The following is a 22677-nucleotide window of genomic DNA, read 5'->3' as shown; positions in this document are numbered from 1 at the left end:
TGGCGGGGCCAGGTCTGGGCAGGTAGGAAATAGGGGTGGGGCAGGTTTAGGGGCAGAGGAGCGTGGCTGGGGGCTGACCTAAAGTTGGAAGGGGTTATGGGGCGGGGCAAAGTGGGGTGGAGCCGGAGCCAAGGCGGGAGGGGCTGGATCAATTTGAGAAGGGAACGAGGTGGGGGTGGGGCCGGAGTTAGGGTGGGCGGGGCCTTACTGGAGGCGGAGTTAGAATTAGAGGGGTCGGTGATGAGAGACGGAAGGGGTGGGGCCTTTTGGGGGCGGGCCTAGACTTGGGGGCGGGGTTTGGCTCCAGGAATTGCTGGAGCCCCAGCCAAGGGCGGACCACCTCACCTTCTGGACACCTCTCCCAAACAGAGGAAGCGGCACTATTGGCGCCTGGACTGCAAGTGTATCACGCTCTTCCAGAACAACACGACCAACAGATACTACAAGGTGGGCCTTCCGGCCCCCAGCTCCCCCAGACCTCCTCCCACTCCTCCCCCAGTTGCTTGCCTGCTTGCGTGTCATGGGCAAAGGGGCCCACCTGCCGCCACCACCTTCCAGCTGGGGAACCCAGGCCGCTTACCTCACCTCTCTGCACCTCCCGTCTGGCACCTGTCAAAGGCCTCAAAGACTCGTCCTCGCCGCAGGGCTGCTGCCCTAATTCAGAGATAACTCCGCCAAGCGGTTAGCTTAGGGCCTGGCACGTGTGGAGCTCGCCGTTACCATTACTACTTTATCGTGAATTATTGGATCATTTATAGCAGATTTCCTCACCACCTGCCATGGCCTCACCGTGCTCTGGGCCGTCTCCTCCTGGGTCCTTGCTTCTGCGATTGCCCCCAGTCTTGTCCCACATAGCAGCCAGGGGAGCCAAGAAAACCGTCAGAACCCTCCCTTTGCCCTTAAAATAAAACCCGGACGCCTCGGGGTTGCCTGCCCTGGAGCCGCTTCCCACGGGGGTGCCTTCTCATCCTTCCTGTATTCTCGGCCACACTAAGACGCCGCCCCCACCATGTCTCTGGCACCTGCTTTTATCAGTCTGTCCCTGTTTCGTTCTTGCGTTATTTTAATTCTTTTCTCCCCGTTCTGCAAACGTGCCCCCCCACATTCTCTTCTGACACTTTTCAAAGCACGCTCTTTTCCCTCAGCACAGACCTTGCACCTTCTCTCCCCGTCCCTCCCCCTCCCCCCGGCCCTCTCTGCCTCCTTTCTGGTCTCCTGTCTCAGTCCCATCCTTTCCCGTCCACTCTCCACACACAGCCAGAGACCACCCCCTGCCTTGCTCTAAACCCTTCCATGGCTCCCCAGGGCCCTGGAGACAAAGCCCAGGCTCCTCTCTGTGGCCCATAAGGTCCCTCATGGCCTAACTTCATTTGTTCACCAAACATGGCACACTTCCTGTGTGCTAGGCATCATCCATGTGATGGGAATAGAGCATGTCCCTTGAACACAAGCCTTCCCCACCTCAGGGCCTTTGCACGTGCTGTTTCCACCATCCTCCACCAGCTGGCCTCTTCTTTCCTTTCTGATCTCTGCTTCGTGTAACTTATGGCAGGAGACCTTTTCTGACTACTCTATGCAAATCAGGCCCTTTCCCACTGATACTGGATTCTATGTGCTCTTCTGAGTAAGCGGGGAGCCCCAGGGTCCGCCTGGCAACCTCACAGGTGCTGGTTCTGTGTCCTGCCAGGAAATTCCACTGTCAGAAATCCTCACCGTGGAGCCCGCGCAGAACTTCAGCCTTGTGCCACCAGGCACCAACCCCCACTGCTTCGAGATTGTCACTGCCAATGTCACCTACTTTGTGGGCGAGACGCCTGGTGGGGCCCCAGGGGGGCCCAGCGGGCAGGGGGCCGAGGCAGCCCGGGGCTGGGAAACGGCCATCCGCCAGGCCCTGATGCCAGTCATCCTCCAGGACGCACCCAGTGCCCCAGGCCACACACCCCACAGTAAGTCCCCACCCTGGGCTCTAGAGGATGGGTCTGGAAGGGCTTGTGTGGGGTCTTAGGGAAGAGAAGAGCCAGGGGGAAGGCAGGGAATGACACAGTGGAGAATGTGGCATCTGGACTCAGCTGGCCTGGGTCCAAATCTCCATTAAGCCCCAGACCTGATGTGTGGCCTTGGGCATGTCACTTCCCTTTTCTGAGTCTCGTCCCAGGTGGTGACAACTTCTCCAGATTATGAGTTCAGACTGTTTCATTCAGGTATTTACTGAGTGTCTTCTCTGTGCCCATCCTGTGCTGGACAGTGCTGGGGACATAGCTGTCACCAAGACAGCCCAGAACCTGCCCTCACAGAGCTCACAGTCCAGTAAGGGAGACAGACCTGTCTCCAAGCAGTGATGACCCAAAGTGGGCAGGGCTGGGACAGGAGAGGCAGAGGGCAGTGGGAGCTCAGAGGGCATAGCTCCTCCAGCCTGGGTATCCAGGAGGGCTTCCTGGAGGCGGCAACATCTGAGCTGAGACCTGGAAGCTGAGGAGGGCTGAGAGAGGGGAGTGCAGGTGGAAAATATTTCAAGCAGAGGCACAAGATGATCAGAAAGTCCCAGGCTCCTGCTTTCTGGAGCTCATAATCCAGTATGAGTGACAGACACTAATCAGCTCATCCTGAGAAAATGACAAGTGTAATGTAGAACGTGACATGGCCCAGAGTGACATTTGAACTGAGACTGAGTGAGGAGGAGGATTGAACTAAGTCCAGAGGAAGGGACGCGTGTTCCTGACAGAAGGAACAGCAAGTGTAAAGGCAGGAGACAGGAGAGGACTTGGCTGTATCTGAGGCCCGGCAAGGAGCCAGGCTGTTGGGAAGACAGGACAGCATGGTGGGGGTTGAAGTCAAAGACCTAAGTGAGGGACCAATGCCTGGGCGGCCATTGAAGGGGCTTGGGCTTCCTCCTGAGGGCGCTGGGGAGCCACGGCAGAGTTTGGAGCAGGGGAAGGACAGACTCAGGTTTGTGCGGTGAATAGGAGAGAGCAGAATGGGGGCAGAGAGACCAGGGAGGAGGATAAGGGGCCAGGCCTGGAATGGGAAGGGGGCAGATGTTCAAATGGCAGAAGGATCAGAACTTTGGAAACGTCTGGCTCTGGTTGGGTGTTAGGGTGGCAAGTTCGGGGGGGTGGGGAGCTGTTGGAATCAGTTTGGGCTTTCCTGCTGAGTGAGCCTCAGTGTCCTCTGTAAAATGGGATCAGTGTGCTTCCCTTGGCCCTGAGGTCTTGGGGTGCAGTGCTCAGTGAAATCATTCGTGACACTTCTTGAGGCCCCGTCAGCCTATCTCGTTGTCTTCTCCACTGGCCCTAGGGGGGAGCACCTGTTATCATCCCCATTCTCTAGTTGTGCAAACAGGTTCATATGGGTGAAGATATCCTGAGCCCAGGGCCCCCTCACCTCCACCTCTCCCCTCTCCCCAGGACAAGCTTCTCTGAGCATCTCCGTGTCTAACAGCCAGATCCAGGAGAACGTGGTGAGACCCTGCCCACACCCCATGGTCCCAAGGGTGTCCTCTGCCTCCCATGCAGCCTTCCACCCCACCCCCCCAGTCTCGTCAACGCCCCATCTCAATTTGCACCCTTGACCCTCCCCGTCCCCACCATGCAGGACATCGCCACTGTCTACCAGATCTTCCCGGATGAGGTGCTGGGCTCCGGGCAGTTTGGAGTGGTCTATGGAGGTATGGCTGCTTCCTAGCTAATCCAGAAGGGGTCCGGGGGGTTCCTGGGCTCCAGACCTTTCTCTCTGATTGGCTGCATGCTCACTTCCGGTTCTGGTTGACTTCGAAAGCTAGACCCTCGAGGCAAAGGGGTGCAGGCCCTCCTTTTCTCACTGGGAAAAGCCAATGGGCTTTCTCCGATTCTTAACAGGGAGAGCGAATTCTGCACTCTGATTGGCCACAGAGCTAGTCCCTAGATTCTGATTGGTTATAAATCTAGTTTCCCATGTGATAGATTTCCCTCCTCAGAGCTCTTGTCTTTTACCTTCTTCATTCCCCCTTTATTCCCAAGGTCCCCTACCCCTCACATCCCTCCTGGAGACCCCTCAGAGCTGCCTCGGGGGCCTTCTGCCCACCTTTGTTCAACTATGCCTATGTCTCTGGGGTGGTGGTGGTGGGGGGTGTTCCTCTTACCAGGATTGGAAGGTCTTGCTCCCTTCATCCCGTCTCTCCTACCCTCTGTCCAGGAAAGCACCGGAAGACAGGCCGGGACGTGGCAGTAAAGGTCATTGACAAACTGCGTTTCCCCACCAAGCAGGAGAGCCAGCTCCGGAACGAAGTAGCCATTCTGCAGGTGCCCACCGGGCTCTGGGGCCCAGCTCTGGCCCCACCTAGGAAGGACCTTCCTTTCCCACTTCCTTCTTTCAGGGACCAACTGACCCCAGGCTGGGGGTGGTCAGGGAAGGCTTCCTGGAGGAGGGAATATGCATGTTGAGACTGAAGGGGTGGAAAGGTGTTCTGAGCAGAGGGACCAGCCCATGGAAAGGTGTAGAGAGGAGAGGGAACATGAAGTCTTCTAGGAATTTGAAGTTCGAGGTTACTAGATGGTTTATGTGTGGGGAGGTGGTGGGAGGTGAGGCCACACCCTATGGATTTTCTCCTGAGAATACTGGGGAGACCTGGAAAGATTCTGAGCAACAAGGGGACAGGGTTGGGTGCATACTTTAGGAAGATCTCTCAGGCTGTCCCCGGAGGGTAGGTGAAAAGTGGCGGGACTGGAGCTTGGAGTCCAGGGAGAAGGCCGGGTGGGGACCTGGGGGGTAGAAATAGGGTTCGGCCAGGCAGGGCTTGGGGGAAGAGGGAAGAGGATTTAAAACACAGAGATGCAAAAAGTTCCTTCCCATTGTTCCAGACTTCTGCTCCGTCCCTCCCCTCCTCTGTCCCACAACCCTGGGCCTTCAATAGAGTTTCACAATGTAAAGATCCTTCTAGATACCCAGTTGGTGTGGGGATGTGGTTCTGTCTGGGCCTATGGGAAGCCCCTTCCCCCTCCCCCAGCGCCTCCCCCCAGGGAAGGAGCTGCTGACCCTCCAGGAACATCCTTCTTATTTGTCGTCCATCTGCTCCCATGGCTCGCCTCTGGGGTCCCAAGTTCACGGGCGACCTGAACCCTGACTGCCACCCTACCCTCCACCCCCACCCCAGAGTCTGCGGCACCCCGGGATCGTGAACCTGGACTGCATGTTTGAGACACCGGAGAAGGTGTTTGTGGTGATGGAGAAGCTGCACGGGGACATGCTGGAGATGATTCTCTCCAGTGAGAAGGGCCGGCTGCCCGAGCGCCTCACCAAGTTCCTCATCACCCAGGTGCGCCCGCCCCCCTGCCCCCCTGCCCCCCTGCCCCTGCCCCTGCCCGCCTCCGCCTGGCTCCCCACCTGCCCTGCGCCCAGCTCAGGCAGACCCTGGCGGGAGTCCTAATAGCAGATAATAAAAAATAGAGAAATAATAACAACAGAAAAAATAACAGAACAATAATTTCAAAATAAGAGAGTAATAATAGAATTGACTGTAGAGTGATAAGAGAGTAATAACAATAGAAAATAATAAAACAATAAAAAGAATAGAGCAGTAGTGATAATTATACTTATTAGTATAGAAAAATCAGAAATGATTATTTTATATTTTTTATTCCTTTATAGAATGAGACTCCCTAGGCCTGACTATATTCGTGTAGGAAAAGGGAAGGGGAGGGAGGCCTTTCCGTGGAGAGCTCATTCATCCATTTCTTAGATGGTTCACCAAGCTCTCCCTCTTCCCCTGCTCTGTTCCTGGCCGCAGGCCAGGCAGTGCTGGGGACACAGCTGTGACCAAGCTAGCCCCAGGCCCAGACAGTGATCACCCAGAGTGGGCAGGGCAGCGATGGGGGATGCTAACGTGATACGTCATGCAGCCACTCACCTTTACGGCCTGCGTACCAGGCACTGTTTTAACTCATTTTATCTGCATCGAAACCCGTGCGGTAGCAGCCACGATCGCTCCTGTTTTCCAGCTGAAAATAAAAACCAAGGCTCAGATACTTTAAGTAACTTGCCCAGGGCCACACAGCTGGTGGGATGTGAACCTAGGATCCAGGCTTTTTAACTAGTAATGTCAAACTAATTGGTGTCACCTGTGTGTCGTTCCGCTTCTTACATTCTTCGCTTTAAGAGTACTTCTGGAAGGCTATTCTGTTTCGGTATGTAGTTAGCAGAGCTGCCTCTTTTTCTGAATTGTCTCTCATGATGGATATGACCAAATCCTGTAATTGCTGAGTACGGAGGTTGTCTTCACTTTTCCACCATTACAAACAACTTCCTGTGAATATCTGTCCACACACATTGCTGGGCTCTGGTGGGAGAATTTCCATAGAACATGTTTCAGGTAATAGACTCCTGAGTCCAGGGAAATGTGCTTTAGGATTTTTAAAAAAACATGCTGCCCCGTTATTCTTTAAAATCCCTTTCAGTCTACTCTCAACAACAGTTTGAGGCTGTCTACTTCCTCACTCCTTACTAACTCTGGAAAAAATAATCACCAGTCTTATAGGTGGAAAAATAATACTTTATGTGGCTTCATTTGGCAGTTTACAAATTATGGGTGAAGTTGAGCATATTTTCCTATGTTTTTTGGCCCTTTTCCCATTTTTCGGTTGGATTATTCTTATTGAATTGTGAAAGCTCTTTGTATATGAGGGAACCTTGTCACCTGTGTTGTTCTTTTTTTTTTTTTATCCCAGTATTTGTTTTCCTTTTCATTTCATTCGTGGTTTTTATTTGCCATAAAGAGTTTAACTTATACAGTGTTAAATGTTGCCTTTTCTGGCTTCTGGGTTTTACAGCCTTCCTAGAACGGCCTTCCCACCTGGCTGGTCCTTCACCTGATTCTGGGACTTGTTCTCTTGGTTGCAAAGTCCCTTGTGCTGTGCTTCCTTTATGCAGGCCCAGCACCCTCGCTCTCCCCAGCACTGTGCCTTCGTCAGGTTGGCTTGGCAGGGGGGTGGGGAGAAGCCCACTGAGGCAGGCTCACCCAGACTTCAGGTGGGGAGAGGGAACTGCCTGCCTTCAGCAACTGGTTGGTTTCTCTTTCTGGTCTTCCATCTCTCCTCTTTTCGCCTGTGCTCCTCTTTCTCTGCAGATTTCTGCCCTCTGCCTCTTGTCTGCCCCACCCCAAGTCCTGTGCTAGGCCCTTACCTCATGGGCTTGTTTATGCTTCACAACTGCCCTCCGAGGTAGGTATCACTAGCACCCCCATTTTTCAGATGAGGAGACTGAGGTGGAGGGAGGGTCCATGTCCTGCCCAAGGGCACACAGCTGGGTGGTGGTCCGGCCGAGATTTGAACCTGAGTCTGTCCAGCTTCCAACCTGCCCTCTTTATTCCCTTCATTTAGTAGTAGGGGAGGGAGGGGGTCAGCAAACAAACAGGAAGTCGGGAAGAGAGGTACACGCACCCCATGGATCTCATTCTCCCGGGCAGCAGCCGGAAGATCACACAGAATCAAGGAAGATCATCGTGTCCACAGATAAAGTGGTTGGAAATTGTATCGTTTTTTTGCCTTTTGTTTGGTAAATCAGCTCACCTTGCCGTCACAGAATACTCTTGAATTAGCCGATAGAGCAGAAAAAGCTCTCTTTGACGCATGTGCAGAAATATGTTCATCCACAGGCCATCCCCAAAAGAGGACCAGGTACCAACGAGAGTAATAGCTACATAGTGTTTGCTCTGGGCCAGACACTGTCCTAAGCACTTTCTGTGCCTCAGCGCATTTAAACTTCACAGCGACCCCCGAGGACGGGTACTTTTATTAGCCCCATTTTACAGGTGAGAACACTGAGACCCAGAGAGTTAAAGTGGCTTGCCCAAGGCCACAAGTTAGTGAATGTAGAGCTGGGTTTTCCACCTGGGTAGGATGGCTCTAGAATCCTCTTAGAAGCCTGTTAAGAGTGTTGCATTTGATATATAATGTAGATCATATTGGTATTTGGACTGTTTCATATTAGTTTTTTAATGGATGAAAAATACTTTTTAAAAAACGGAGTCACACAATAGTACCTTCTTAAAGGCTGCTACTTTGCTAAAGCCCTGCTCACTCCCCTTTTAGAGTAAACTCCAGGCCCAAGGGGAGGCTCGAACTCATGACCCTGGAGGTCACAAGTCGCCGGCTCTGCGGACTGAGCCAGCCAGGAGCCTCACTGATAGCTCTTTTTTTTTGTCAGGAGCTTACCATATGCCAGAGGATCTCAGGCTCTTCCCAGACCCACTGTTCCAGTCGAGCCTTTCTGGAATTATCCAACTCTATCTTGAGTGTCATGGTTTTGGGGTTCTGAGATTCTTATTTGGGGCTCCAATGCCTCGCCTGGCCCTGGGGGCCATCTTTCGGGATGCAGAAAGGGGTACGGATGGGGTTTGGAGGGCAGGCGGCAGAATCCGGGGCAGGTGCCTTTCTACCTTTTTTACCGGCCCCACCCCCTCCCCTCAGATCCTGGTGGCCCTGAGACACCTTCACTTCAAGAACATCGTCCACTGTGACTTGAAACCGGAAAACGTGTTGCTGGCATCAGCCGACCCCTTTCCTCAGGTCAGTCATTCATGTCCCGGCTTGATTTGGGGAAGTCCAGCTAACACCAGAGGCGGGTGGGGATTGTAGGAATCAGGATAATTGGACACAGAGACTCAAGATAACAATGACTTAAATAAAACAGACGCTTGTTTCGCACTCACGTAGGGGCAGCATAAGCATTCTGAGGCTGAAAAAGCAGTTCCTTAGGGTCAGGTACTCGGCCCCAGCTGTCTCCTTCTGGCCTCTCTTACGATGTTGCCTGGTCTTCGTGGTTCATGATGGTCCCCATCATGTGACAAGATAGTTGGAAGGAGAAGCAGGAAAGAAATAGGGTGGAGGAAATGGACATACCCCCTTCCTTCCAGAACTGAGGTGTGGAAGTTTACATAGCATCCCATTGGCCAGGACTAGATCACGTGGTCATGGCTGGCTGCAAGGGAGGCTGGGAAATGTAGTCTTTATTCTGCGTGGCCCTGCGGCCCATTCAATTCAAATTTTTTATTATTAAGGGGAGAAGCGGAGAACAGATATTGGGGGACAGCTGGTGATTTCTTCTGTGGGTCTGTTAGGAAAACAGTTCCGATGAGTCTTGGACTGGGCAGTGAGAAGCGCCCCCCCCTCCCCCCCGGCCAGGGGCAGAGCCAGATTGGGTAGGGGTGACGATGACAACAGATAGAGTTTATTGAGTGTCTAGTGTGTTTAAGGGCCTATAGTTACAGGCTGTCGTGTAGCCCTTCCGCATCCTGTAAAGTTTTTGCTTCATGATCTGTGTTCTGCAAACATTGAGTTCATTTCGTTTCAAAAGCCAGAGATTCATTTTAGTCAACTAAGAATTGCTGTTGCCGCCTATGTGCGAGGCTCCGTGTGGGGCATCAGGAACTGCAGTAAGCGAAGCCATCTCCTCTCTATGGCCCAGGAACAGCCATCTCTAAACATCTCTAAACAGCAGGGGTTTACAGCTGGGGCGGTTTCGCCCCCTAGGGGACATGTGACCATGTTGGAGACATTTTTGGTTGTCACAGCTGTTGGGGGGTGGGGAGGGGTGCTGCTGGTATCTAGGGATACCAGATCCCACAGTTCAGTAGCCACACTTAAAAAAGTAAAAAGAAACTGGTGACATTCACTTGAAAGATTTTTAAAAATTTATTTCTGGGACACCTGGATGGCTCAGTTGGTTAAGCGTCAGCCTTCAGCTCAGCTCATGGTCCCAGGGTCTTGGCATCAAGTTCCACATGGGGCTCCTTGCTCATCGGGGACCCTGCCTTCTCCCTTAGCCTGCCACTCCACCTGCTTATGCTCTCTCTCTCTCTCTCTCACAAATAAATAAATAAATAAACTCTTTAAAAAAATAAAAAATAAAAATAAAATAACATAAAATTTATTTCTAAGTCATCTCTGCCCCCAGTGTGGGGCTCGAACCCACAACCTCGAGATCAAGAGTTGCAGGCTTCACTGACTGAGCCAGTCAGGAGCCCCTGGTGATATTAACTTTAATAATATACTTCATCCCAGTATATTCAAATAGTATCATTTTAATGTATAATTGACATAAAAGTTATTAATGAAAAGTTCTTTCTTTCTATACCATGTCTTCAAAGTCTGGTGTGTATTTAACACCTAGGACACATCTCAACTCAGGTGTGAAATTTTTATCAGAAATATTTGGTTTTGTGCTTAGATTTCAAAAAATTAGCAGTTGGAAAAGGAGACTGACATCTCCAAGTTGTTCCATGCATATTTAAAAGTTTTCCAATAACTAAGTCTAGCATTGGTTTTTTGTTTTTTTAAGATTTTATTTGAGAGAGAGAGAGAGAACAAGCAGGGGTGAGGAGCAGGGGGAGAGAGAGAAAGAGAAGCAGGAAGCCCGACACGGGCCTCAATCCCAGGACCTGGAGATCATGACCTGAGCAGAAGGCAGACGCTTAACCAACTAAGCCACCCAGGCGTCCGTTTGTTTTTTTGTGGTTTTTTTTTTTTTTTAATATAGTAAAAGATGATATTCTCATTAACGTTTATTTTGGAAGGGTAAAAGATTTTGACTCCCAGTGGAAACAACTTACATCAACCTCATGGTTTCTTTCTGCTTCTGGAAGTCGTTCAGTTGTTAGTGGCAGCCTGGGATGTAACATAGGATCCATTTTTACTGTAAATTAATGAAAATTAAATAAAATAAAAACAATTTGTCAGTTGGTCTTGCCACATTCCAGTGCTCAGTAGCCACAAGGGGCCACTGGCCACCATATTGGTCAGTGCAGTTAGCAGAGGGAAGAGCAAATATCAGTCACGTTGTCACAAAAATAGAATTGTATCTATGATGAGTTCTGTGACATGGTTCTCTGAACTCACATAACCGTAGAGCCCATTTGGAAGGTCAGAGGAAAAAACATTCTGAAGAAAGATTAGGAGTCTGTTTTCTGGATGGACAAGTATTCCAGGCAGTGGGAATAGCCTGGGCAGAGGCCCTGTAGAAAGATGATCTGTACTTTTTTTTTTTAACAACTTTATTGAGATATAATTCACACATGATACAATTCACTGATTCAAAGTATACAATTCAGGGGCACCTGGGTGACTCGGTTAGTTAAGCGTCTGACTCCTGATCTCAGCTCAGGCCTTGATCTCAGCATTGAGAGTTCAAGTCCCACGTTGGGCTCCACACTGCACTCCATGCTGGGCATGGAACCTACTTTGAAAAGTATACAATTCAGTGGCTTTTAGTGTATTCACAGAGTTGTGCAATCATCCCCACAATCAGTTTTAGAACATTCATGACCCCCCGAAACAAACCTTGTACCCCATAGACATCATCTTCCAAACCTGTCAGCCGTCATCCCAACCATGTAGATTGACGTCTTCTGGACGTTTCGTATAAACAGAACATTCAGTAATAGCATATGTGGCCCTTTGTGACTGGCTTCTTTCTTCTGGTTCATGTTTTCAGAGTTCACTTATGTTGTAGCATGGGTCAGTCCTTCCATTTCTTTTAACAGCCAAATAACATGCCGTTGTACCATCTGGAGAAAAGGGTGGATCTTTGAAAAGGAAAGGATCTTAGGACAAGGCGGTATGGCTGTCACACTGAGTCAGTGGTTGGGCTCTGGCTGTTTTTGAGGGCAGGCAACAGAGGCTTGGGGCTTCAAGGGGTTTGGACTCTGTCCGGAGAGCCATAGTGAGCCACAGAAGGATTTTGACCAGGGGAGGAACGATACATGACCGGAGATGGACTTGGTAGGAAGGAGAGCAGGACCTTGAACCCGGGTGTGGCTGGCTCCAAAGCTTGTCTGTGACCCGAGACGGCCTCTGCCATCATGGGAAAGGTGGGCGAACACCTGTTACTGACTGCTGGCCATCACGGTGAGCAGTTTACACGCAGGGTTCCATTTAATCCCCAGGGAAGCCTGAGAGGACTCTGCTGTTAACATCCCTGATACAGATGATGATGCTGGGGCTGGGAGAAGTTAGCTCCTGCCCCGAGACCAGCGAGGCTCACTCTGACCCAGACACTGCACCCCGCGCTTTACGTGTATTTATTCATTCAATCCATACAACCACCCTTTAAGGTAGGGATTTTTCGGATCTCCGTTGTGCAAAGGAGGAAACAGAGGCACGAGGTGGTTAAGAGACCTGTCCCATGTGGTGGAAGTACAGGGACAGGTGGCATTTATTAAGCGCTCATGGCATACCGGGCATGAATGGTCCCATGAGCCTTAGATGGATTAACTCCTGTAATCCTCATGCGACCCTTTGAGGTAGGTGCTGTTTTGATCCCCCTCCTCATACAGATGAGGAAACTGAGGCACAGAGAGGAAGTCGCTCGCCCAAGGTCCCTCGACTAGTGAGAGGGGAAGCTTGGATTCGAACCAGCATTCAGTTTTCTCTGGACCGCCATGGAGGGCGTGGGGGTGGTCACTGGGTAGGGTGCAGCCTTAACGCCCCTTCCGACCCTCCACCCCACGCCCCCTGCAGGTGAAGCTGTGTGACTTCGGCTTCGCGCGCATCATCGGCGAGAAGTCGTTCCGGCGCTCGGTGGTGGGCACCCCTGCCTACCTGGCGCCCGAGGTGCTGCTCAACCAGGGCTACAACCGCTCGCTGGACATGTGGTCGGTGGGCGTGATCATGTACGTCAGCCTCAGTGGCACGTTCCCCTTCAACGAGGACGAGGACATCAAAGACCAGATCCAGAACGCCGCCTTCATGTACCCAGCCTGCCCCTGGAGCCGCATCTCCTCCGGAGGTGGGTGGAGGTGGGAGGGGGAGGAGTGGGCGGGGCCATAAGAGAGGTGGGCCCTAAACGTCCTGGGCTATGGGGGTGGAGCCTCATGGTGGGTGGGGCTACAGGGAGGGCGGTCCTTTAAACGGCCAGGTACCTTGGACCTGGAAGCTTGGGGCAGGGAGTCAGGGGTGTGTATGGAACTAGTCAGGTCTGGTTCCTAGTTCACAGGAAACGAAGTGCTCCAGAAAGCGCTGAGAAACACACCCGGCGCTTTGGGTTCTGAGCGAGGTTTGGCCTGTCTAAGGCGGGACCAGGAGAGGGACTACTGGACCTGAGGAAGCCATATTGCCGGAGTGGCTAAGAGAAGGGGCGGATCCTTCCTCGCCAGGCATTGGCTGGGGCCTGGAGTCTTTGGGGTTACGACCCCGAAAGGGTTAGCCTTGCAAAAGCAGTGGCGCTGGAGGGCAGGGTTGAGGAACAAGGGCTGGGCTAATGTGATGGGTGCTGGGCAGACTTGGGCCTGGGGCCAGGGGGCAGGTCCGGTGATGAAGGGGCCTGGTTTAGGAGCGTGCGGAGAGGAAGGGCCGGGTCATGGAGGGTTTCTGAAGCTGTCTGGAAAGACCCATTCTGAGACCAAGATCACCTGAATCTTGGGAGCTGGTGTGAGGGGGGAAGCTTAAGGGTAGGGTGCAAGGAGAGGGGAGCCAGGCCCGAGGTGGACACTGGGATCCAGGGGCTTTGGTGTTGTGGCCGGGTAGTGGCACTGGGGCTTGTGACTTGGGCCTCAGACAGTTCCCTCCGGAGGCCTATAACTGTGGGACCCCAACAGATTTGGGGATGGGCCTACGGGGGCTGAGATACTGGGGCATGTTAGGAAGCTGTAAGGTCAAGGGGCAGGCCCTGGAGCCGGAGAGCTCAGGAAGACAGACAGAGGATGGGAGGGAGGTTAGGAAGACAATCACTATTCACAACAGTTTATTCAACAAGCATGTTGAGTGCCTCTTGTGGGCCCAGTCCTGACTGTCCTGGGTTCTGGGAATACTGGGATGAATTGGAGAGAAGGGTCTTGTGGGGAGAAGGTTGTCGAGGAGGGAAGGGCCCTAGAGAGATATGGCCTCATGGAGCAGGCAGGGGGTGTGTGTGACATGGGGGTTAGTGCAGGGAAGGTGGCAGCGGTGGGCCTGAGAAAGGTAAGCACTCAGTGATAAGAATGGATTCGTTAGTACCGGAGTAATACTGGAGGTCCCCAGCGTTGTCTTTTGGGACCTGCCCAGACGTCTCAGTAAAAGTACATCAGGTGTGCGAGAGTGAATCTGGTGTGGACGGACATGTGTGAGGGAGGCCGTGTGGACAAGGCCTATACTCAGAGGGGTTCACACAGTGAGGCCTTGTTCTTCCAAGCTTCTGATCCCGAAGACAGCCTCCAATGAGTGCCGGCTTGTCTTGAATGCCTGACACTTGCTAATTCTCCTTTTTCTAAAGAACAGGCCCAGCTCTGAGCCTCTGCAGGAAGCCACTGACTGACTACTGTCTAATAATGTTTTATTTTCATTTTGTTTTTGTGGACATGGCAAGCGATCTTTGGATTTTCATTGACTGGGGTGATATTTCCATTATAAATAAATTCATTTTCTCCTTAAAATTTTCAAGGGGCAAATGAGTTTTTAAAAAGTGAAGTGATCTAAAGCCACATGTTCTTGATTTTTGCTTTGATCAAATACTGACGTGGCTCAAATTTTTAAATATACAGAAGGGTCTACAGTGAAAATCCTCACTCACTCCTTTGTCATTTTCCCCAAAGGCATTGGCTATTACAAGTCTTTTAAATGTGTACAAGCAAATATTTGTACATATATTCTTTTATTTCCCCCTTTTACACAGGTGGCAGTGTTCTATACATGCTGCCTTTCAATTTGCATTGTCCTCTTCACAATATATCTTGGACATATGGTTTGATTTTTAAAAAATCTATTTTTAAATATTTTATTTTCGAGAGACAGTGTGCTTGAGCAGGGGGAGGGGCAGAGGGAGAGGGAGAGAGAGAATCTCAAGCAGACTCCGAGCTGAGCGCAGAGCCCCATGTAGGGCTCGATCCCACGACCCTGAGATCATGACCTGAGCCGAAATCAAGAGTCGGTCGCCCAACCGACTGAGCCACCCAGGCACCCCTGGCTTAAAGAAAAATATTAAATGAAGAATAGAACCGGTGTACCTGTGTGTACCTCTGTATGACAAAACTTACGGGGGTGACAGAGGAATGGGGAAACTGAGGGAGAGGCTTGCTGAAGACATGTAGGAGCTAGTGTGTGTGCGACGTCGGGGGAGGGGTGGACAAAATGGTAATTTAATGAGGGAATGGGCGGGTGAGCGATTGGTGCAGGTGAGGCTTCCAAGCCACCTGGGCCAGGGCAGAAGGAAGGCCGCGATGGTAGCAGGTCGGCTGGAGTGGCCTGTTGGAGGAGGGGCGGCCCCTACCGCGCAGGGCTTGAACTGTTTGTCTCCTTCCCGCGCAGCCATTGACCTCATCAACAACCTGCTGCAGGTGAAGATGCGCAAGCGCTACAGCGTGGACAAGTCTCTCAGCCACCCTTGGTTACAGGTGATGCAGGGGGCGGGGCTTGAGAGCAAAGGGAGAGGGAGGTCTCATTGGCTGGGTTGGAGGAAGGGGTGGAACCCGATGGCTTATTGGCTGTGTGGGTGGTGAAGGCTGCAGGTACATTTTCCGTGGATCCGGAGCATGGCTGAGCCTCCTATTGGCTGGGCTGTAAGAAGGAGGCGGAGCTGAATTTCTATTGGCTGGGCAGGTTGCGAAGGGTGTGGCTTCACCTTCATTGATCCCGGGCTTGTCACTGGCAGGGCAGATAATGTGTGGGCGCTGCTCAGCCGCTCTGGGCCGTGCTCTGTGCAAGCTAACCCTTGTTCTCCCGGGCCCAGGAGTACCAGACGTGGCTGGACCTCCGAGAGCTGGAGGGGAAGATGGGCGAGCGGTACATCACGCACGAGAGTGACGACGCGCGCTGGGAGCAGTTTGTGGCAGAGCACCCTCTGCCCGGGCCTGGGCTGCCCGCCGATGGGGACTTCGGTGGGGCCCTCCCGCCGCAGGACCACGAGATGCAGGGGCTGGCCGAGCGCATCAGCGTCCTCTGAGGCCATGTTCTCCCACCGTGGTGCCCCGTGATGCTGTCCTCCGGTCCCCGGAGAGCGCCCCTTCGCACCATCTCAGCGAGGAACTGTTCTAAACAGAAGCGGCTTCCTGCCCAAAATGGATGGGACACACCCCGGGAGAGGAGCGTGGCGGGGGTCAGTGGCGGTCAGGGGTAGTTATTTCCAACCTGAATTCCCCAGCAATTAAAATGAACTCATCTCTGGCCCCATGGCCTCGGTCTCTGGCCACACCACACTCTCTGTCATGAGTCTGTTGTTCACCAAGATGGAGTTCATCTGGAAAGAGGACTGTCTGAGAAGGCGGTGGGAGGGAGGGGGGATGAGGGGAGAGGGGGCTGAAGGTGGAGGAGTTTTGGAAGGAGGACTAAAGGAGGTGGGAAGTCTGGAGGGAGGACTGCCAGGAGGGAGGACTAGAAGGGGGAAGATACAAAGGGTGGCATGAGGACAGGGAAGAGGAAAGCACGAAGAGTTCTACATGGAAGGAGTGTGCAGGGAGGGGAGCATGGAGGGAGGAGCGTTCCTGGAGGGATGGAGGGTTTAGAGCAAAGTAATCCCATGGCTTGTTTGATCCACTTTTTTGGTCAGTGGTGTTACTACTCATCACAGCCACTAATAACGACAATGCCATTAGCACAAGTCTGGTCCATTAGAAACCTGATCCACAGTATTTAGTTTTTGTTTTCTTTTTTTTTTCTTTTTTTTTTTTTAAGATTTTATTTATTTATGTGACAGAGAGACAGCCAGCGAGAGAGGGAACACAAGCGGGGGGAGTAGGAGAGGAAGAAGCAGGCTCATAGCGGAGGAGCCTGATGTGGGGCTCGATCCCGGAACGCCGGGATCACGCCCTGAGCCGAAGGCAGACGCTTTAACGACTGCGCTACCCAGGCGCCCATGTTTTCTTTTGTTTTTTAGTATCTTCTTTTACATCGATGTGCTGACTTCCCTACACACCAGATGTGCTCATTCACTGGTTCATCCATTTGTCACACTGGGTGCTGGGTGATGCTGGGGACACGGTGGTGACTGAGACAGCAGTCCTTACCCTCAGGGGTTCACCATCCCGTGGAGAGACAGACCTGTCTGGGGACCTCGATGACCCAGAGTGGGCGGGGCTGGGATGGGGGAGTCCAGGAGGGTGGGGCAGCCTTGATCGAGCCTGAGGGGCGGAAGGCTGGTCTTTCGAGCAGATTTCTCAAGCTTCATCTTTGTCCTGAGGAAGGCAGAGGGAATCATCTCTCCACCTTTGACCCCTGCCCTCTGGTTCCTCAGGTCCTCATTGTCACCCAGACTTTTGACCGTACAGCTGAGGGCAAGTGATTGGGGCGTGCGTCTAAACAAGTTCTCTCTAAACACTCAGACTTGCATGCCACAAAGACTTTCCCGACCCCGGAAAAACAGGCCAGTACCGGGAGCTTCCTCTCTGAGGCTTCCCGGTGTATGTCCGCCGTCCCTCTGCTGCTTCGCTCCACAGCTACAGCTCTTTGATTTAAAGAAGCTCAGAGCGGACGCCTGGGTGGCTCAGTCGGTTAAGCGTCAGCCTTCAGCTCAGGTCATGATCTCAGGGTGCAGGGATCGAGCCCTGCATCAGGTTCCCCACTCAGCAGGGAGTCTGCTTCTCCCTCTCCCTCGGTGCTTTCTCTCTCTCTCTCTTTCTCTTACACTTGCTCTGTCTCAAGTAAATAAATGAAATATTAAAAAAAAAAAAAAAGCTCAGAAGAACCTAAGTCAATGAGGATCTCCAAATGAACAAGAATGCCTTTGAGGCATAATTCGAGCTAATAACACTGGGAAATATTGGAGTCTCTTGGACTGCATCGTGAAGGCCTCTCCTTCTCAAACGGTCTCAAACCGATTGGTTTTAGGCGGTGCCTATTCCAGGGCGTAGACAACAGAGAGACAACTCCATCTCCAGTGATGGAGCCAAGCTAGGAAACGCTCAGGCCCAGTGCTGAACAATCACACTGCTTCTGTCTTGGCTACCAGTTTTGTTAATACCCTGAGACCAGAAATGAGAGATGTGATCATAAACATAATTTTAGGGGCTGGCTCAGTCGGGAGAGCGGGCGACTCTTGATCTTCGGGTCATGAGTTTGAGCCCCATGGTGGGTATAGAGATGACATAAATAAATAAATAAATAAATAAATAAATAAATAAATAAATAAATACTTAAAAAAAAATAGGGCACCTGGGTGGCTCAGTCACTTAAGTGTCTGCCTTCAGCTCAGGTCATGATCCATGATCCCCGGGTCCTGGGATGGAGTTCCCCCCAATCCGGCTCCCTGCTCAGCGGGGAGTCTGCTTCTCCCTCTGCCCCTCCACCCCCACTCGTGCTGGCTCTCTCTCTCTCTTTCTCTCGATCTCTCTCGCAAATATAAATAAAGTCTTCAAAAAAATAAAAGAATTTTTAAAGCCCCGTAATGTCAGCTGGGAAAATGCCTTGACTGCAGAATTCCGCCAGGCAGTGCGACATCACGAGGGGGCCATGGCGGATCTAATCAAAGCCACATAAGGTCACTTAAGGCCCCACAACTCAAACAATTAGAGAGGAAAAAGCCCATCCTATCAGGGCCATCAGATACCACCAACCCTGATCTTGGCAGAGGGCACTTGTAGGGACTATAGAGAAAAGGACCACTAAATTCGAGGGGTAAGATTTCCTCTCCCCAAGGATTCCCTCTTGGCAGGCATTCTCCGCTGTGCCTATAAATACCCCTCAAGCCGCAGGGGAAATGACTATCCCCATTAGTGGGTATCCTACCCCTACCCCATTTTAGACACAGGGGCCACGCCCTCCCCATAAATATCTCCCAGCTCCCCCTCCCCCTCGTTCAGTACACAGCAAGGATTATGATGAATCCCACAGTTTGCCACATGTTTACGCTTGTTGATGGGACTCTGTGACTCATGAAGCCCCCTGACTATCCAGCATGGTTTATACCCAAACTACTCCAAGAAATCTTTCGGGAAGAGATATTCTTTCAGTCCGGAACATCAAGATTTCATGTTCACAAGAGAGCCTATGTCTCGAAGTCCCAGACTGCTCCTATCCATCTCAGCCCGCTACCCTTCCTACTCCCCTGCCGCCCCCAAACCCCCATGAATCTCTCCCTCAAGCCCACCTATTCAGGACACACTGCCCTGCATTCTGATTCTTTTCTTTTTTTTAAGGTTTTATTTATTTATTTGACAGAGAGAGAGACACAGTGAGAGAGGGAACACAAGCAGAGGGAGTGGGAGAGGAAGAAGCAGGCTCCCAGCAGAGCAGGGAGCCCGATGCGGGGCTCGATCCCAGGACCCTAGGATCACGCCCTGGGCAGAAGGCAGATGCTTAACGGCTGAGCCACCCAGGCGCCCCCTGCATTCTGATTCTCTTCGGGCCTCAGCAACATAGGGTGCATCTTGGAGGCTGAACCTCTCTCAGCGTGGAAGTAGAACCCTCATGCCCTTCCTGAAACTGACTTCACATGCCTCCACCCGTTCCCTCGGGGTCTCCTAATCCCAGCTCCCCGGCCCCCGCAGCGCTCCCATCGTCCTTCTGGAACCCCATAGTTACATGGGGATATAGCTAGTCCAAGACCTGTGCACCATAAATAAAATAGTCAAACCTAGGTTCCCGTGAGTTTCCACTCCAAACGCTGTCCTGGCCTCTCTATACCTTCCAGCACCCCCTTCTCCCACTTTCCTGTATTAACACCTCCGCTACACATTCTTTCATATCCCTCTACGTCTGATTCACAGTCTTTTTGTTTTCACCTGGGAAAGTCAACAATACACAGGGACAGGGGTGCCTCAAGAGTTCACTGAAGCCCCTCCTTACTTTTCTGGGACTCTGAATGCTAATTTGCGGGATGTGGTTTTCCCTTGCAATACCCCTCGAATCCAAAATGGGGATGATCCCTCACTCAGCTCACTCAGACGCTCAATACCTACCCCAAGCCCTTGCTCACAGGGACACAAGGGATCTAGGGAAGGGTGACAGCCTCGTAAGGCACAAGCACCCTATCTAGCACATGACTTCGCATCCGAAGCAAACCTCATCCACAGAGTGAATTTATCCCATCGTTAATTTCACCTTCACCCAAGATTAGACGCAACTCCAGTGTTTTCTGGGCCTGTTATGGGTTGAATTGTGTGCCCCCCCCCAAAAAAAAGGTATGTTGAAATCCTATCCCCCAGGACTCAGAATGTAACCTGATTTGGATACAGGATGGATTGAGCACCATCCCCTCAAAGACCCCTCCCAACTCACCACCTGATTGTCCTAGCAAGACTCTGCCTATCCCTAGCCTCTGTGCGTCAGGATTTACATTCTCCTTCCACAACTCCCCTAACGGCCCCTTCAGGGGACTCAGTCTGTGGAACCTTTTATGTGGTAAATGACATGGTAACAGCCCCAATGGCAGGCGCCACCTCCTCACTGAACTCACCCAGATTTCCCAGCTATCAAAATATTGCCGATCCCGAGTCAACCGGTGCCGCTCATAATTTCTCTTGGTATCACCCGTCTTGTGACTCATTTCATGGTCCCAATCCTGTCCCTTCATCTTCTCTTTGGTTTTCCACCTTTTTCCCCCTCTAAGATTTTCTTTATTTATTTGAGAGAGAGACAGAGAGAGTAGCAGAGGGAGAGAGAGAAAGAGAAGCCGACCCCCCGCTGAGCAGAGGGTCCGATGGGGGACTCGATCCCAGGACCCCGGGATCATGACCTGAGCTGAAGGCAGATACTTAACCGACTGAGCCACTCAGGTGTCTCTGGTTTTCCACCTTTAATCAACATTTTAAAAAAACACCCAAAAAACCCCCCAAACCCACCAAAACCACCCACATTTATCTTCTGACTCCTCACATAAATAAGACGATTATTTCCATGAGTCTTGCGATTGCCCCTAATGATGTATATTTTACGTGTAAAGATTTTGCGGACTGATATCTACCTACCAGAAGTTGGACTGGCGGGGGCGCCTGGGTGGCAGAGCGGTTAAGCGTCTGCCTTCGGCTCAGGTTGTGATCCTGGCGTTATAGGATCGAGTAGGATCGAGCCCCACATCAGGCTCCTCCGCTATGAGCCTGCTTCTTCCTCTCCCACTCCCCCTGCTTGTGTTCCCTCTCTCGCAGGCTGTCTCTATCTCTGTCAAATAAATAAAATCTTAAAAAAAAAAAAAAAAGAAGTTGGACTGGCTTCTATTATCTTGCCAATCCTGTATGTCCTTTTCAGAGTTTTGATTCCCCTTCACTCTATCGATGTCTAAACTTCACTCTTTCTTCTCTCAAACCCCCACTGAATTCCCCACAAACATAAGAGATCTGCCACATCCTGTGAAGGCTGAAAGTCGCCCCGCAGAGGCATGATCCAGGATGACCGTGACCCCCTCTTTCATTAGCATCCAAAGGAGGCTTGGAACAAGAAGCCAGATGCTCAGCAGTAAGCTCCGAGGATTTGATGCAGCCTCCAACCATGTTTGGGCAACTGTTGTACCCAGGTTAGGGACTTCCAAGGGAAGGACTGTGTGCAATGGTTGGAAACGTCTGCTGCACGTTCATTTCCGGGGACTCCTCAGACCTCATCGTCATCAGTAAGGACATCAAGAGGCCACTGAGAAAATCTGTAGACTTGCAACCGCTGATCTGCCTCCATCCACCAAGGATCTCCCTGTACCCCCTTCTGGGAACCCTCGCAAACACACTGCCCTCGGGCCTCCAATCTTGGTGTTACTCCCTTGTTCAACCACGAATAATTCTCTTTTTATTTATCTTCCTAGGAATACCCATCTGCGAATGCCCCGTGACCAAAACCTAAATCCATTCCAGATCCAACATTTTACACAAGCAACTGGCTTTGCACAAACAGCAGAGATGAAAAACCAACCCTGACACCACCCCAGACACTAACTACTAAGAAACCTCATTTGAGAGCAAGGCCCTCAGATCTGCCTATCACGAAGACTGTTGAAGGTCAGTCTAGGTCTGTCTTAAACAAGAGGGGGAATGAATATAGTTTGTCTCTACTCAAGTCCAGGCTCATTTTTCTCCTTGGGATTATTTTTTACTTATTTATCAGACCCTTCTGTGGCTCTTTCTACCTGGAAGGCACTGGACAAATATCTCGCTCAGTCCTCAGAATGCCTGGATAAGGTAGACAGTATTATGACCTCCGTCATACAGATTAGGACACTGAGGCACAGAAGTTAAGCAAGTTTCCCAAGGTCACACAGCTAGAAAGTGGCAGGGCTGGGGGTCACCCCCCCCCCCCGGCAGTCTGGTTCCAGAGTCTTAGCTCTCAATGGCTATCACTGCCGCTCTAGCTTACAACCAGATGTTTCCTGGGGCCATAAAAGAGGGGGTCATAAAAGAGGGAAGTTCTCACACGTTCTTCTGGGGCCTGACTTTTAGGGACTCAAGGTCTGTCTGAGAAATGGGTATGAATACTGGAGCTAGATCTTGAAGGTTGTAGGGACACACACTCGGCGTAGTGACACCGGCTGGCCGCCTGAGGGGGCGCCAGCCCGGTTCGCGGAGCCTTGGGAGCCAGAAGGGAACCTTGGAAACGAAAGTCGGGCTCTGACTCTTAGGACCACAGAACGTTGAGAACAGAGCATCTTAGAATGGTGAGAACAAAGCCTCTTAGAACGTCGAACAAAGGCTCCTGGAATCGTAGAATGGTGAACGCAATGCCCCACACGATCTGGAAGACAAAAGACGCTTAGATTCTGTTCTGGTCGAATCACAGAATCTTCCACCCAGGCTGGTCTTACAATTCCAGAATTTGGGATAAAACCGAC

The 22677-nt window shown here is 51.6% G+C and overlaps 1 protein-coding gene across 2 annotated transcripts in view; it reads left to right on the top strand.

The window, feature by feature from the left end:
• Positions 1 to 16102, top strand: part of PRKD2 (protein kinase D2) — a 33771-nt gene extending 17669 nt beyond the window's left edge. For both annotated transcript variants that reach the window (XM_087870934.1, XM_045776287.2), the window contains 10 exons: positions 370 to 447; positions 1688 to 1946; positions 3405 to 3457; positions 3592 to 3664; positions 4171 to 4277; positions 5129 to 5290; positions 8439 to 8537; positions 12486 to 12753; positions 15246 to 15331; positions 15667 to 16102. In XM_087870934.1, coding sequence (XP_087727060.1) covers positions 370 to 447; positions 1688 to 1946; positions 3405 to 3457; positions 3592 to 3664; positions 4171 to 4277; positions 5129 to 5290; positions 8439 to 8537; positions 12486 to 12753; positions 15246 to 15331; positions 15667 to 15879 — 1398 coding nt within the window. In that variant the 3' untranslated portion in view covers positions 15880 to 16102. The remainder of the gene's footprint in view (positions 1 to 369; positions 448 to 1687; positions 1947 to 3404; positions 3458 to 3591; positions 3665 to 4170; positions 4278 to 5128; positions 5291 to 8438; positions 8538 to 12485; positions 12754 to 15245; positions 15332 to 15666) is intronic.
• The last annotated feature ends 6575 nt before the right edge of the window (positions 16103 to 22677 follow it).

Source organism: Ursus americanus, chromosome 21 (genome assembly GCF_024610735.1).
Source record: "Ursus americanus isolate L20-20 chromosome 21, mUrsAme1.1.p, whole genome shotgun sequence".
NCBI classification, from domain to species: domain Eukaryota; kingdom Metazoa; phylum Chordata; class Mammalia; order Carnivora; family Ursidae; genus Ursus; species Ursus americanus.
This window is presented reverse-complemented; position numbering and strand designations above follow the sequence as displayed.